This window comes from Oryzias latipes, chromosome 3 (genome assembly GCF_002234675.1).
Source record: "Oryzias latipes chromosome 3, ASM223467v1".
In the NCBI taxonomy this organism is placed as follows: domain Eukaryota; kingdom Metazoa; phylum Chordata; class Actinopteri; order Beloniformes; family Adrianichthyidae; genus Oryzias; species Oryzias latipes.
In genome coordinates, this window is record NC_019861.2 from 7,237,766 (window position 1) to 7,254,351 (window position 16,586).

At 38.8% G+C, this 16,586-nt stretch overlaps 1 protein-coding gene across 1 annotated transcript in view; it reads left to right on the top strand.

Annotated features, from left to right (window-relative positions):
• nell1 (neural EGFL like 1) overlaps positions 1-16,586 on the top strand; it is a 507,083-nt gene that overhangs the window by 436,874 nt on the left and 53,623 nt on the right. The window contains exons 15-16 of the mRNA XM_023952325.1: positions 409-504; positions 8,943-9,083. Coding sequence (XP_023808093.1) covers positions 409-504; positions 8,943-9,083 — 237 coding nt within the window. The remainder of the gene's footprint in view (positions 1-408; positions 505-8,942; positions 9,084-16,586) is intronic.

The window sequence follows — 16,586 nt, forward strand, 5'->3', positions numbered from 1 at the left end:
GGATCAAATGTACATCAATGTTAGCACAAGTCTTTTTTTCCCCTTTTTTATCAATAAACACACAAAGGATTTTCATATATAAAAGCTTCAGTAGTACTGTGATGAGGTGAAATCCCATTCCCAGAGGTACTTGCAGATGAACTGCTTAGTGTTTTTTCTTTCTTTCTTTTCTAAGTTGAATAATATGAATGACTGTGCAAAAAGAATTCTGCCATGCTTTATGTTAGGCTTCACACGAAAATAAGAATAAATATTTTGGATGTTTTTAAGCCATTAAAAAGTCTAAACTTAAGTGGAAATAAAACATTAATGCAATACTTTATTTCTGTTATGAGGTAATACAAACATTTAGTCTTGTGTCGTTGCTCTATTATATCCACCTTGAAGCATTTTATTTGTGTCCTCTAGCTTTTTGTGAGGAAGGCTGCCGGAGTGGAGGTACCTGTGTATCTCCAAACACCTGCGTGTGTCCTTCAGGATTTACAGGACGCCACTGTGAGACAGGTAAGAGCCTTTAAATCCTACGGCTGGAAATTTACACCTTTCTTTCTGGCTTGTGTAGGTTTTTCTTATAACCAATGTTCAGCTGAAGCTACTTCCACACTGGCCTCAGCAATGGGCGTTCAAGCAACCACTTTCAATGAAAAGTCTAAGAAAATTTGTGTTTTGTGCTTGCACTTTCAAAACTGCATCATTTACACATCGCAATGCAAGTTTCTACAACACGTTTTGGGCACTACGTACAATACGCACATCCATTGGATGTTGAAACGTTGAACTTTGATCAGTCAGGGACTTAATTTTGGTATTGACAAATGGATGATGTTCCCTTTAATTCACATTAATATCTGAAGTTTTTGCCCAGACAGAAATGTATGTATTTCATATACCAGAATAGAGCTGTGAAATAAAATGCCTGAAACAAGATTTACGAGATTTGCACCACTATGACATTTCACACCAAACCTCTTCCAGCTGTACACTGTCAGAAAAAATGTGCAAGGTTTGTACCTTTAGAGGTACAATGGCTTGTCACTGGGGCAGTACCCTCAAGGGTACACCTGTTGTACCCTTTCATATTGGTACGTATCTGTACCCTTTCAGTATGTACCTTTCAAAGGCAAATATGTACCTCTGTGGACTAAATTGTACCTTATAGTGCCATAGTACCATAATGTACCTTTAAAAAAGGTGCAAATTTGTTTTTTAAGGGTACTGCCCCAGTGACAAGCCTTTTGTACCCTTTGATGGAAAATTTGTACCAGATACAGCACATTAAAAGACCAGTATACTGTCTAACGCATTTATGATATATTCAAAACAATTACAATTCTGACATTTTTCACAGTATGAATGTTTTAAGATCCACAGTGTCACAACACGATGCATATATTTACAATTATTAGCAATTTTACAATAGTGAAAAATCTATATTTTTCCTTCAGTTCATATTGCATTCATTGTAACTATAACCTTAACATTTGATCAATTGTAAACAGCACATGGCACTTCATTAACCATTTTTAAACCATGAAATAAAACTTGTGACATTAACAAAAGCAGCACTAGACCTCATTTTAAGTACATCTTTCTAATGCATTCTACATTTTCTAAAAATAGATAATAAAAAAAGTAAACTTGATAACCAAGTTTAAATGCATATTAGTCATTTTAACTTAACATTTTAACTCGAATGGAGGTGGTGCTTTTTTGTCATTCAGTGATTCTGTTAATAAAATAAATAAATGAAAAAAGGAGAAAAAGCAAAAATACTGATAATTATACGAATTCTAATAAGAAAAACTATAAAACACACTAAAGATTACCAAGGATTACGTTTTATGTCAATACCTAGTAGCTCCTCTGCAAGCATCTCTTCTCTTGCTTCTTTGTATACTTTGGCCAATGGAGCTTTTCTTTGAACAAGCTCAAGCACCTTTGGCACAATACTGGTAAAGGCGTCCTTGAAGCGCTGGCTTAAACTGACAGGTGATGGATGCATTCGGTCAACTTTATCAAACAACTGAAAATTGACAAAATCAGAAAATTAATCATTCACTTTCACTAAAACAAACAAAAGACATAAAACATTCTAATATTCTTTGTTGCCTCTTTCATTGCCATTTCCCTTTAGTTATCTCATTGTATAAATATTACTTGGCTTGAATGACTATATATTTATATATAGGTTTAGAAAATTACAATGTTTTTACAATAGAGTTAAAGCTGTTAATGATCATTTTAGCATATGTCTCAGTTTATATTGACATTCAAAATTTATTTTAAGCTGAAAATGGATTTGAAATGTCACTGACCCCTGATGTTGTCTTGTTGTTGCCTTTAATAAAGGGTACTTCTTAAGTATATCCTCCACAGTCATTCCATCTCTTATCTCCCTTCTTCGCCATGCAAAGGTTTGCTGCATTCAGTCTTTGACCACCAAGGTCTCTGGTCGCACTGGATATGCAGGACATTCACATGACCTTCAAAGGATGATGCGTCCTCACCAATGACAGCAACCACCTATTGGATCAAATTTAAAAGTCCATATTAATAATGATAAAAATACAACTGCAAGCAGTGATTACAGGGTTTAAAGCACTTTAAGATGATGTTTAAAGACAGTTTGTGTGGAGTGTTTTGGAGTTGATCAGAAATTAACTTCTGAGTTGTAGGTGGGGCTATTGACACAGTAGTAACCCTCTGCTGATGTCTGATCATCCCTTTGTTTACGCCCTCTCCCGCTAGCTTACAGTCCTTCTAACCCCAAACAAGCATTAGGGGTGCAACAAAAATGGTGAGCAATATTGAAGCTTTCCGGCCATAGTTTAGATCAAGCTCAGACAAGTATGATGAAGATGTTAATGGATCCGTTTGTCTGCAAGTTGACGCATCAGAATAGAGCAGAGCAGAGGGACTCGGACCCACCTCATTTCATGTGGTGCGTAACAATATAGAGCTTCCTCAAACTGCATTTATTTTGTCTGTTTCTGTCTGTTCATCCCAATTTGAGTGAATACTCAGATGTGCAGTTTTAAACGTGTTCTTTTAAACATGCCCATCATGAGAAAAATACTGCGACATGTTAAAAACACCCAAACTTCAAATTTATTTTAATGGGGGACCCACTCCAATGAAAGTTTTTTTTAAAAATGTAGCATTTTTATGCCATATTGTTATGGCTGCGTTTCTGAGTATTTATTTTCTCAAATTGGGATAAATCAGGAGCAGATGAAAAGATGTACTTTGAGAAAGCTTGTAGTTGTTACGTACAAGCTACATTTGGCAGGCCAGAAGCTCCCTGCTCCGCTTGTCTTCATTCTCCTCGTCTGAGTTGGCATCTGGCTCACATCTATAAGGCTGGATAGCTCCAATATTGCTCACCAATTTTGTTGCTTGGGGGTTGTGAGGGACTGTAAGGTAACAGGAGCGTAAACAATGGCATGATGGGAAATTAAGGCCGGTTAACTCTGCAATAACAGTCCTGTCAAGAACTTGAAGGTGAATATCAATTGAACTGCAGAAACCATGTCCCAGAAAACATTTTTCCCCCTCAAAAACTGCATAATCACCAATTCAAGACCACAGGGAACGCTTTTACAATTAATTAAAGTAGCTCGAAGTGGTACTTTAAATGTCTGTCTTTGTATAGTCAATATCTTGTTAATATGCCAGTGATGAAAGTCAGGCAAGGAAAAAATCCCTGAACTTTTCTTTGAGCAACATGGCGCGCGCGGAGCGAAATTTTTGAGAAATACATGGTCTTGCTGGTCCTAAAAAAGAATTTGGATAATTGCTAAAAGTAACACAATCCTACAATCTGAGCTTTTCCTTAAAGCTGCAAAACATACAATTGCTAAAATATTGTAACATCAAAGCCCCAAATGGCCAAAAGAACACCAGTAACTATGAAATTCTATGAAAGTACCTCATTTATTTGAACGATTTCTGCTTTAGAAATACTGTTTTCTCAAACCATAATTACATCAAAATATGGGATCTCCTTTAAACTATCTTTCTATATCATAAAAATATATCAATTCTTTAACACCAATACTTAGTAATCTGAGCAAAACTGAACTAAATCATGGTAATTAGGAAATACAAATAAATTAGATAGAGAAATGTGTTCAAAATAAGAAAACTGCTTACATGCATTTCTTTATTGATCTATAGAAAAGCAATGAACTCTACATCTTTTACACACTCCATGGCTGTACACAGAGGCCAGTTTACACCTTTCGCGGTTTCTTTGCAACTGGTGTTTTTCTTTTAGACTGGCTGAGGATTTTCCTCTTAATCTGTTTTGCCTTCTGGTGGACATTGCTCACTTGTTTTTTTTGTGTGGATTTACTAGACTCCACCCCCATTGCTCTTCTCCTTTCTTCTTGCTCTTCTTGTCTCTTCGCCATTTTTCTCTTGTATCGTCTGTGAGCTGTCTGAAGGTAGTGGCACTGGACTCTGTCCACAGGGGCTTCCGATTATCCTGCCGATGGTACACATCCAGTGCCGACGCATTCTTTGACTTTAAACTGTACCTCACCTGCATGTATGTATGATAGGTCTCAACATGTAATCTGTTTGACTTTTTGTCGACAATGTCATTGAGACCACTGAATGAGGACTCAATTTTGGGTCCTGTGAAAATGCTAAGAGCAGCCTTAACAACCTTAGGAGAGATATGGATACTGCCCTTTGTTCATCACCTGCCACCACCAGTGATCTAAACGAAATGCGTCTCCAACTGGGGGCAGGTCGTTAGTCACATTGTGATCCTTGAACATTCCAAATCAAATGGATTTATCACAGTAGGAAAGTTCAACTTAAGTCTCTGCATTGCTTTGCAAGCACTGTCATTCCCCAGAACACAGGGATCCTGAGCTGAGAGCCTGCGCAGTAAACTGTTGGCAATCGGAAATTTACTGAGGAGCATCTCTCCTGCAGACTGGTAAGCCTCTAATGCTTTATTCCTGAACTGTTAAGGAAAAGTAACTCTAGAAGATCCTGGCACACTGACAGGAAGCGTCGACAACATTTCCATGCCTGGACCAACTTTTTCCTCAATTTTTTTCGGTTTCAGATCCTACATAAATATCTTTTGTAGGTCTTATAATGGAGGTGTCATGCAGATCAAGCTTCTTCAGATCTGAGCTTTTCATTTTCTTCTTCTATGTTCTACAATCCTTTCCTTTCGGTCCTTTCCTTCAGATGTCGATCCTTTAACAGAAAGTTAATTAAGTTTGTAAATGTCATGATTGCCTAAAGGTTTTATGAAATAAACCAAGATCTACTTTAGTTCACTGATGGAGTATTTTGAAACATCTTAGGGTTAACTTATATTAACTGCCCAAAGGAAATAATATTAGCTGTCCTGAAAAAAACCCATAAAATTTACACTTATACTATACCTTTTAGCTTAAACTGCTGTTGTATTTCCTTAATGGCTTTCTTGGATCGGTCTGTGCATTTCTTCGTAGGCACCCTGTAATATGCAAATGTATGGATAAATGTTTTGTTCTACTGTGTTGGATCAACTTCTAAAGATCAAATTATACTAACCATGCTCATGCATTAATTAATTTCTCATGCTTCTCTGTTTACAGGCAATCAGTCTGTGTTAGTTCTAAAACTTGCATACTGAACCATTTTAGTTTGAGAGAGATACATTGTTTGGTTCATCATTGAAGAAAAAGTGACTAATAAATTTGTATGTATTCTCTTAGATCTATTCCTCAATATCTAGTTACTTTATATCTTTCCATGCCATCATTCCATCATGTTGCACTAACATTCCACTTATTCTGTAAATATTATATATATTAACCATCTTGAAATTAGTAACATAAAATTCATAAATTTAAAGTGATTCTGCATGTAATCATTCTTATGAATAGTAATTAAAATAATGAATTTTGGGTAACATAAATCCAGCAACAATGACATCAACAATTTTAACTATTGTAAAAATCTTATTAAGTTTATAATAACTTTTAATGGCAACAAGAATAGACAACAAATAATTTCAACAGTGACAATGTAAACACAAAAAACCATGATCATAATATTGCTCACCTGAAGGTCTTTGGACACAAAGGGATAAGACAAGACAGCGACAACAGGCATAAGGTCCACAATGACAGCACAGGTGTCAAACACACTGACAGCCACCTATGGGGCACTCTTTGTAGAGGTGTCCTGAAATGTGAGAGAAATCAAAATAAATGATCAAATAGGTGACAGATAATCAAATAAAGTATTTAATATGCCTGACACAAACCTTTCAGTATATATTTTTTTCAGATTCAGGACAAAGTCTAATAGAATAACTGATTAAGATTTAAAGAAGTCAAACTTATTCAAATCTTTGATCAAATTATTGTTCTATTTTTTATCTTTACCTGTAATGAGTATCCAAGATTGAGGAAATGTCTTGTGCATATTCTCGCACATCCGGGCCAAACTTGAATTCTGTGTACATATCATCACACAAGCGCTCCACTTCTCTCCCAAAGGGTGCACAAATTTTTTTAACAATGTTGTGCACATGATGACACACATTTCCATTGATGTCTAGAAGATGGGGTGCCAGGCTACGAAGCTGGGTTTCAAAAACTGATATTTTGTCTCTCATGTAGTTTGCTGAATCTGAGAGGCTTGATATCAAGTTTGAGAGAGGGATATTCTCTTCAGTGAACTTTTTGGTGACGACCTCAGTCACTATTTTGGCTGTGGCGCGTTTAATGGGAGCCGACAGGAGTGGCTCTGTGACAGACTCCCCTTTGGACTCATCAAATCAAATCAAATCAAATCAAACTTTATTTATAAAATAGCGCTTCTCATGCACTTTGTGCAGCTCGAAGCGCTTTAACACTAAAAACAGTAAACACACAACATTACAATAAAAACCCCAACCCACCCTTCACCCTTCCCACTTCCCTCCATTAAACCACATGACCCATGGCTCCCACGTACAATGAATTATGACTATGTAACTGTAAAATAAATAAATAAATAAATAAATAAATAAATAAATAAACAAACAAACAAACAAACAAACAAACAAACAAACAAACAAACAAACAAACAATCAAACAAACAAGTATGGCTTGGCTCTGCTGTGAGGAAACAGTATCTGGGAATCCTTTCATACCAGGAGCCAGCCTGGCCAACGGAACATCGCCACAGTGCCCACCCAGACCGGGACAACACCGGGGTCCCCCTCACAGCCATAAAGCTGTAAAATTAGACCCCAGCCGCCCCAGCAAGGGCAACAACTGCAGCAACAACCGCTGATCAAGCCGGCAAGCCCTGGAGGAAAAGATCCCCTCAAGAAACACTGGGGCTAAAATCATAAGATGCTAAAATTAAAAACATAAAAAAGAAGAAGAAAAAAAAAAAAAAAAAAAAAAAAAAAACATAAAATTGAGAATAAGATGCATAAAATTAAAATAAATACATAAAATAGCCTATACTAAAACTAATAGAATAAATTAGCAGTTAAAATCAACTAAAAGCTAAATTAAAAAGGTGAGTCTTGAGCCTCTTCTTAAAAACCTCTACAGTCTCTGCAGCCCTGAGGCTCTCCGGAAGGCCGTTCCACAGGCGAGGACCATAATGGCAGAACGAAGCCTCACCATAAGTTTTGGTCCTCACCTTGGGAACAACTAAGAGGCCAGCACTGGAAGACCTCAAGGTCCGCGAGGGATCATATTTTAAAAGAATATCATTTAAATAAGAAGGCCCAAGACCATAAAAACATTTATAAACCATTAAAAGAATTTTAAAATCAATCCTGAAACGCACAGGGAGCCAATGCAGCGATTTTAAAACCGGTGTAATGTGTTCCCGCCCTCTGGTTCTCGTCAGAACTCGTGCCGCTGAGTTCTGTAGAAGTTGTAAGTTTGAAAGAGACTTTTTGGGTAAACCAGAGAGCAGGGCATTACAATAATCTAAACGACTGAAAATAAAAGCATGCATTAGTACCTCTGTGCTGGCAAGAGAGAGGACTGCATTACGGACATGTACATAGACCTTTCATTGCTAAGGCTGTCATAAACATGGCATAATGGCGCAAAGCCATTTTCTTTGCGCGACAGAGCAAAAAATTGGTTGCATAAGCACTTCACCACCAAAAAGTGTTGTTTATCAGCACAAGGCTTGTTTTTCTCTGCTTCAGAATCCACTGGATTTACACTATTGGGTAGAGGAGTTACTGTAGTCTAAAGAATCTAAGCACTGGACCTTAAGCTCTGGTGTTAGAGGGTTAAAGCCTGTACATCTGATGTTTTAGAATTTTTTGATCCATATTTCCTGATCTAAATTCTGCAGCCTTCTGTTTATTTGAATGCCTTGAAACAAAGCGAGGTAGTCGATGAACAGCCCTCAATTCCTTTAAGTATTTGCTACATTTTGGATTTAAGTGAATGGAGATGTGACTGAAGGTCAAACCTTTCCAAGGAGTGTGTGCAGGTCAGGTTTTACTCCCAGAATAGTAGCAGCTCTGGTTCAGGAGCAATGCTAACAGCATACTTGATAGATGAGAGAGATTTACTTTCCATTAAGGTGGACAGACCTTACACCCCAGCGCTGTAGTTTGTATGTAAGCTGCAAGCAAAAGACAAAATGAGCTGAATAGGAAATGTTGGAAAAAAATAGACAGGAAATTCACAAGAAAAGCTATTCTGCTTCCAAATGATATGATTTTATTTGTTTTTTACTTTCACTCCTGCTGCGGCCATAAGCTGCAGAGATGCTGAGTTTCTGACTGCTCCTTTTGCAGCGGTGATTTGATCTGCTTTTATCAGCCTTCACTCTTGCTCTAGCGGATGTAAAAAAAAAAAGGCAAACATTGAATGACAGAGAAGAGTGAGGGCTTCAGGTTCATGTTTTTTAACCTGCAAAGAAAAAAATGAACTAATTCCAACTTGTGTTTACATCTTCAGATATTGATGAATGTGCAGAGGGCCTCATTGAATGCCACAACCATTCCAGCTGTGTCAACCTGCCCGGCTGGTACCACTGTGAATGCAGAAATGGTTTCCATGATAATGGCTCATACGAACCTGATGGGAGCTCCTGCATTGGTGAGAGTGATTTTTTTTTTGTATTTGATTTGATTTGATTTATTGATTTATTTCAAGCATTATTTCAAGAATTTACTCATTACAGAAATGTTAAAATGCTTGGTTTAAAAAGACAGAAAATAAAACAAAACCAAAAAGTCACTTAAATCACATTTTGCTTAATTAAATACAGTGATCATTAACTAAAGTCAAGTAGAGCTTGATTATTTGCTTGAAAAGGAGTGGGAAGAAGCGAATTTATATAATCCCACCCCTACTGTACTAAGGGTGGGATTTAAGCCAGACAGAACTGATCTGAATATCCTAGTTGAGGGAAAACTGTACTACATAACATACAGCAAAGGAAATATTCCTCCCTGCCATACGATGTATTTATCCAAATGCACCAAAACTGTTGTTGGTCAGTTGGGACACTACGGGCAATGCTAACAACAACAATGTGCAATATGACAATAATATTGTGGGCAATAAGGATCAGTCTGAGCAATAGTAACAATTACAATATGTCACAAAACAATACATCACAATACAGTGGTGGACAAAATTGTTGGTACCCCTCAGTTAAAGTAAGAAAGTCCACAATGCTCACTGAAATGACTTGAAACGTTCAAAAGTAACAATACATTAAAATTTATTGAATATTAAATAATCAAAATCAGCCATTACTTTTGAGTTGTTGATTAACAGAATTATTTAAAAAAACAAACTAATGAAATCGGGCTGGACAAAAATTATGGTACCTCCAAAAAAAACTAAGAACTAATTACCCAGGGGGTCATGATGAACTCAGGTATGTCCTTTAATTTACATCACAGCTGTTTTCAAACCCATAATCAGACAGTCTGCCTTTTTAAAGGGAGAACTCCTAGATCAAGGTACATCAGTGTCAGATCGCACCATTTGTTGTTGTTTGAGCCAGAGTGGACTTCATTGGAGATGACCAAGGAGGACACCACTGTTGAAAGGAAATCATAAAAAAGCGAGACTGAAATTTGCAAAAATGCATGGTGACAAGCCACAAAGCTTCTGGGAAAATGTCCTTTGAACAGATGAGACAAAACTGGAGCTTTTTGGTAAGGCACATAGCTCTATGTTTGTAGACTCAAAAATGAAGCATACAACGAAAAGATCACTGTCCCTACTGTGAAACATGGAGGAGGCTCAGTTCTGTTTTGGGGCTGCTTTGCTGCATCTGGCACAGGGTGTCTTGAAGTTGTGCAAGGTAAAATGAAATCTCAAGATTATCAAGGCATTCTGGATAAAAATATGCTGCCTATTGTCAGAAAGCTTGGTCTCAGTCGGAGGTCATGGGTCTTCCAACAGGACAACGATCCAAAACACAAAGCCAAAAACACCCAAGAATGGCTAAGAGAAAAGCGTTGGACTATTCTGACGTGGCCTCCTATGAGTCCAGTTCTGAATCCCATTGACACCAACTAAACAACAGAAAAGACACGTAATAAAAATATCTACAATAGTTAGTAAACAATGTTAGTAAACAATGACATTGATGACCAAAATAATGACCAACTCCATCGTGCTCTTTTCCTTTCAGTCCGACTCACAGGCTGTCCATGCACAGCTGAACCATCCTCTGCTACCAAATTTTGTTGCACTCTTGAAAGAGATGAGGAGGCTGTTTGGTAGACTTCAGGTGTTTATTTGTCCACCGACATGAAAAGGCAACTGCACTTTCTGTAGAGGGATGGAGGGAACGGTGTCTGCTTCCGTGTCCTCTTTGCGTGGTGATGAAGAAACGTAGAGCCACTTTCTCTTTTGTGCATAACAGGCACATTTATTCACATGAGAAAGACGTAGTACATACACACCGAACATTGCACATGCGCAGCTCTGCTGCAGAATCACCCGACATCACTGTGAACAGGTTACCGTAAAGCACCTTGTATGAACACACACATAAACACTGGTTCTAACTTTACCATAACACATTGAATAAGGGCGCACTTTAATCTTTACATCTTAACACCCCCACTCGAACTTAGCTCACTGTGTTAAATTTTGATTCTTTTATCTGTTTCACATTAACATATTAAACACCAAACAAATTCTGGGAAAACCTTTGTAATTTCAGCTTTGTTGCTGGCTTAGTCATCACATCGGCTCATTTTATCAGTTGGACAGTAGTTTAACAAAACTTTACCACTTGTCACGATCTCTCCGATGAAATGGTATTTAATGTCAATGTGCTTGCACCTCTGTCTGTTAACAGGGTTTTTAGCTAGAGCTATGGTGCCTTGATTGTCTTCAAACACTTCTGTCTTTGCATAGCTGCATCCATCTAGGTCAGTGAGTAACTGCTCTAAGTAAATGACCTCTTGTAAAGCTGCTGCAAGAGACATGTACTCTCCTTCACATGTTGAAAGTGCCACTGTGGGTTGTCTTTTTGTTTTCCAAGAGATGAGTGAGCTTTTCTCACTCAGACTCACACAGTACCCTGAAACATTGCGCCTATCCTTTTCATTAGAAGCCCAGTCAGCGTCACAGTAAACCCGGAGGCCTAAAATACCTGAAGAATTTTTGTTAAAGCACAACTCCTTTTCCTGAGTACCTTTAAGATACCTGAGAACATGTTTAACACTGTTCCAGTGTTCTTTTGTAGGATCCCCAAAATGTTGAGAGAGTCTGCTCACAATATGACCCAGGTTCGGCCAAGTACAAGTTGACAAGTAGATTAGACGTCCTACTGCTTCCCTGTACTTCCTTACGTCTGTCATTTTCTTTCCGTTGTCAGAATAGATCAGTTTCTGTTCACAAGGTGTCTCCCTTGGTTTGCAGTCTTCCATTCCAAATCTTTCTAAGATCTTATTTATGTATCTTTTCTGCGACATTTTGACTTGGTTTTCGTTTTGATGGAAATCAATACCCAAAAAGTGTTTCAATCTTCCCAAATACTTCATTTTAAATCTGTCAGTTAACATTTGCTTTACATCACTTAGAGCCAGTTGGCTGCTTCCAGCCAGAATAATATCATCAACCCAAATCACAAGGATCACTTTTTCATCCTCCCTTTTCATAGAATAGAGACAGTGATCTGCAGGATTCCGTTCAAAACCGTTTTCCGTCAAATACTTGTGTAGCAATAAGTTCCAGTTTCGACCTGATTGTTTTAGCCCGTAAAGTGACTTATGTAGCTTACACACCAGTTTTTGACCTGATTTCATTTTCTTCTCAAAACCTTCTGGTTGATCCACAAATATTTCACAGTCTATTGGAGCATGCAAATAGGCTGTCTTTACATCCATTTGGTGTAGGATTAAACCTTCCTGTGCTGCTTTTTGCATCACTATCCTTACACTTGTCATGTCTGCAGTGGGTGAAAAAGTCTCACTGAAATCTGTCCCTTCTTTTTGGTTATAGCCTTTAGCCACAAACCTTACTTTAAATTTATCACCTCCGTCAACGTCTGTTTTAACTGCGTAGACCCACCTTCCCCCCACTGCTTTCCTGCCTGCAGGTAACTTAGTGAGGGTGAAAGTCTTGTTGTCTTTCAGTGACTTCATTTCTTCCTCCATAGCAATCTTCCATTGCTCTGACTCTGCTGATGCTACTGCTTCCTGGTAGGTATTGGGGAGATCACATACTGCTCTGTAAAAGAAATCTACACACATTTGGAGATTGTCGTTACATTCAGTGTCATAGTCTTGGAGATAAGCCGGTTTCTTTTTGGTTCGAGTCGGATTCTTTCTTTGAGCTGTCTCCCGGGGTTTCCCCACAAAGGAATGCTCTGCCTCTACTGGGAGAGTTTCAAGAACCTCACAGTCAGTGTCAACATTTTTATCCATTTCTTTTTCCATTTCTGTTGGATCATCATCATTTGTTCCTCTAGGAAACATTCCATCAACACACTCCAAAAATGGCTCTGTTGTTTGTGTTTCTTTTTCACTTGTAGCCCTATTAATGAACTTTGCCAGTCTGTGCTTCTGAACTTTACTCTCATTCGGGTAGTAGACTAGGTAAGCTGGGCTATACTTGTCATATCCAACAAAAACTCCTTCATTACATCTTGATTCAAACTTCCCTTTATCTTGTTTGTAAGCCAAACATGTGGAGCCAAATTTATGCATGTTAGCAATATTTGGTTGTTTTCCTGTAAACATCTCTGTAACACCTGTTCCTGATGTAAGCTGCTGTCTGCATTGCGTAGTTCCAAAACTTATCTGGCAACCCGCTTTCCATCAGTAAACATCTGCTCATTTCCAAAAGAGTACGCCAGCCCCTTTCTGCTGTGCCATTTTGATGAGGTGAGTACGTTGCAGACCTCTCGTGTCTGATTCTGTTTTTGGTCATAAGGGTCTGAAAATCTTGACTTGTGAATTCAGTGCCATTGTCAGAACGAATGCACCTTATTTCACCGTATGGTGCTACATCAGCTATAAACTTTTCAGTTGCACAAACTGCATCACTTTTACCTTTAAGAAAGTATACAAAAATGGTACCCGGGTAGTCATCAGTAAAAGACTGTGCGTATCTGTACCCATCTAAACTAGTTTGCATAGGACCAGCTAGATCTGTATGTACAAGTTGTAGTGGTTTTTCAGCCTTTACATCTGGTTCCCGGTTTATCATTTGAGTGGTTTTACCTTCTGTACACACTCTGCATGGGTTCACCTGTTTATGCACAACCCCTTTTACTTCCATTCCTTTCACCACACCTTGTAACTTTCTTATGTCATCAAAATTGCAATGACCCATGATTTCATGCCAACCTTGAATATCATGAATAGCTTTACATTTGTCATTGTCATCTTCAATAGTGGGTAAATAGTACAGTTTTTCATTTTCATGAATATCAAACCTGCATCTGCTCTTCGTTATCAGGTGGCTTTCTCCTTTCTTGAATGTGATGGTTGTCCCCTCACTTGCTGCTCTTGCCACTGAGAAGATGTCATGGGGGTACGTTGGCATGAAGAGGGCATCTCTCAGATATGCCCGGTGCTGCTGTCCAGTGCAGTCTACCAGGTGTATCAACGCTGTTCCTCTGCGTTGCGCTGTCCCGTTGACCTTCGTCCCGTCAGCTAACTCCACTGTGTGCCTCTCTGGATTGAAGGACTCATTAAAGTCGATGAATTTCCTGATGTCATTCACGATGTGGGATGTGGCGCCTGCGTCGACCATGATGCCCTTCATCTTCACTTTGCTTGCTGGTGTCTCTGCTTTGGCCTTGAAGAAGTGGTCTGTGCTTCCACTCACGTCCTCCGTCACCTTCCAGACGTCGTCTTGTCTCCCCTTTTTCTTACATATTGTCTCTTTATGTGTGTTACTTTTGCAAAAGTTGCACCACACCTTTTGTTGGCATCTTCTTGCAATGTGTCCTCTTTTTCCACATTTGTAGCATGTCACTTCAGCCTCTTCTTCTTTTCTGTGGTAAGTGCGTGCTTTATTTTTCGTCTGTTCTTGTTTCGCGTAGGTTTTCATCATGTTATCTGTTGATTCTGCCTTGCTCATTTTTTCTGCCTCTTCATAGACTCTTAACCTCCTCTTGAAGTCTGTGAAAGTTACTTTATCTTCATTCTGAGTTATGTGTACGGCGAGTGGTTTAAATGAGTCGGGGAGTCAACCTAGGATCATGGCGATGAGCAGTCCGTCACTCATATTCTCCCCGGCATCACGTAGAGCTGTGATCGTGTTTTCCGCCCTTATCATGTAATCTGTCACGCACTCATTTTCGGCCATCTTCAACCTCGCTAGCGCTGTGTAGAGGTTTATGATTCTGGGTTTACTCTTCCCCGAGTAGTGGTCTCTCAGAATCTTCAGAGCTTCTCTGCCTCTGTCCGCGGCTTCATGTCTGATGAGTGACAAGCTCTTATCGTCGATTAGCCGTATTAACTCCGCATAGCAGTCGATATTCTTGCTTTGATCATTAGCTAGTTGCTCTTCAGTCACAGGTTCATTAAGGATGGTTTCCTTAAGCCTCAAGCTGTGTAAATGTCCGAGAAAACGTGTTTCCCACAGTTCGTATCTTTCCTCTGAACCGTCAAATACTAGCTGGGCTGTTTGAAGGCTTGCTAGTCTGTTAGCCATGTTGTTAGTTTTTCACGCCTTTTTCGTGTGTCGCTCCGTCAGCTCTTTTCTTTAGCAAACTTCTCTTTAGCTCTTTCTTTCATTTCTCCAAATTTCACCTTTCTTAACGGCAGCTTGAATACTTAGCAAGTCCGTTAGACGTTTAAAGAATCCGCTTGATACTCAGCGTTCATTCATTCCTCCGTACGTACCGGTGAAAATGTCCGCCTGGGCCCATAACCTGTAGAGGGATGGAGGGAACGGTGTCTGCTCTCTTTGTCCTCTTTGCGTGGTGATGAAGAAACGTAGAGCCACTTTCTCTTTTGTGCATAACAGGCACATTTATTCACATGAGAAAGACGTAGTACATGCTCCTCGGATCATGGAGTCTGTCATACACACCGAACATTGCACATGCGCAGCTCTGCTGCAGAATCACCCGACATCACTGTGAACAGGTTACCGTAAAGAACACACACATAAACACTGGTTCTAACTTTACCATAACACATTGAATAAGGGCGCACTTTAATCTTTACATCTTAACACTTTCCTTCCTCATTTTAGTTCATAAACCACGAACTCTGTTAACGTGCTGGTCTCTCTCAGAATCTCTCTTTTCCTCTCAGCATTTTTCAAGCACCACGTGGTGGCGTCTTAACCCTTGTGCTATCTCAGATGACCCCAACCTTACCCCAACCCGCTTTCTTATTTCATATCATTACGCACACAAAAAAACCCAACTTATTTTAATTTATCAATATCTAAATCAAAATTCTTTGCATTTTATGTTTCGACCTTAATGAAAGAGAGTGACTTATTGTCCACTTAAACCAGTGGTTATCTGTATATAAAATATCTATCCACACCTTTAAAGAGCATGATCTCTTTGCCATGACAAATAGTTCTCTTTTCAATGACACCAGGTGCAAGCTGATACAGTGCCTTACGTATTCGGCCCCCTTGAACTTTTCAACCTTTTGCCCCATTTCAGGCTGCAAACATAAAGATATAAAACTGTATTTTTTTGAGAAGAATCAACAAGTGGGACACAATCATGAAGTGGAACAAAATTTATAGGATATTTCTAACTTTTTTAATAAATAAAAAACTGAAAAATTGGGCATGCAAAATTATTCAGCCCCTTTACTTTGAGTGCAGCAAACTCTCTCCAGATGTTCAGTGAGGATCTCTGAATGATCCAGTGTTGACTCAAATGACTAATAATGATAAATAGAATCCACCTTTATGTAATCAAGTCTCAGCATAAATGCACCTGCTCTGTGATAGTCTCAGAGGTCCATTTAAAGTGCAGAAAGCATCATGAAGAACAAGGAACAAACCCTTGGCAGGGCCGATATATTGTTCTGGAGAAAATTTCCCATGCTTTAAACATCCCAATGAGCACTGTGCAAGCGATAATATTACAATGGAAGGATTATCAGACTACTGCAAATCTACAAAGACCCGGCTGTCCATCTA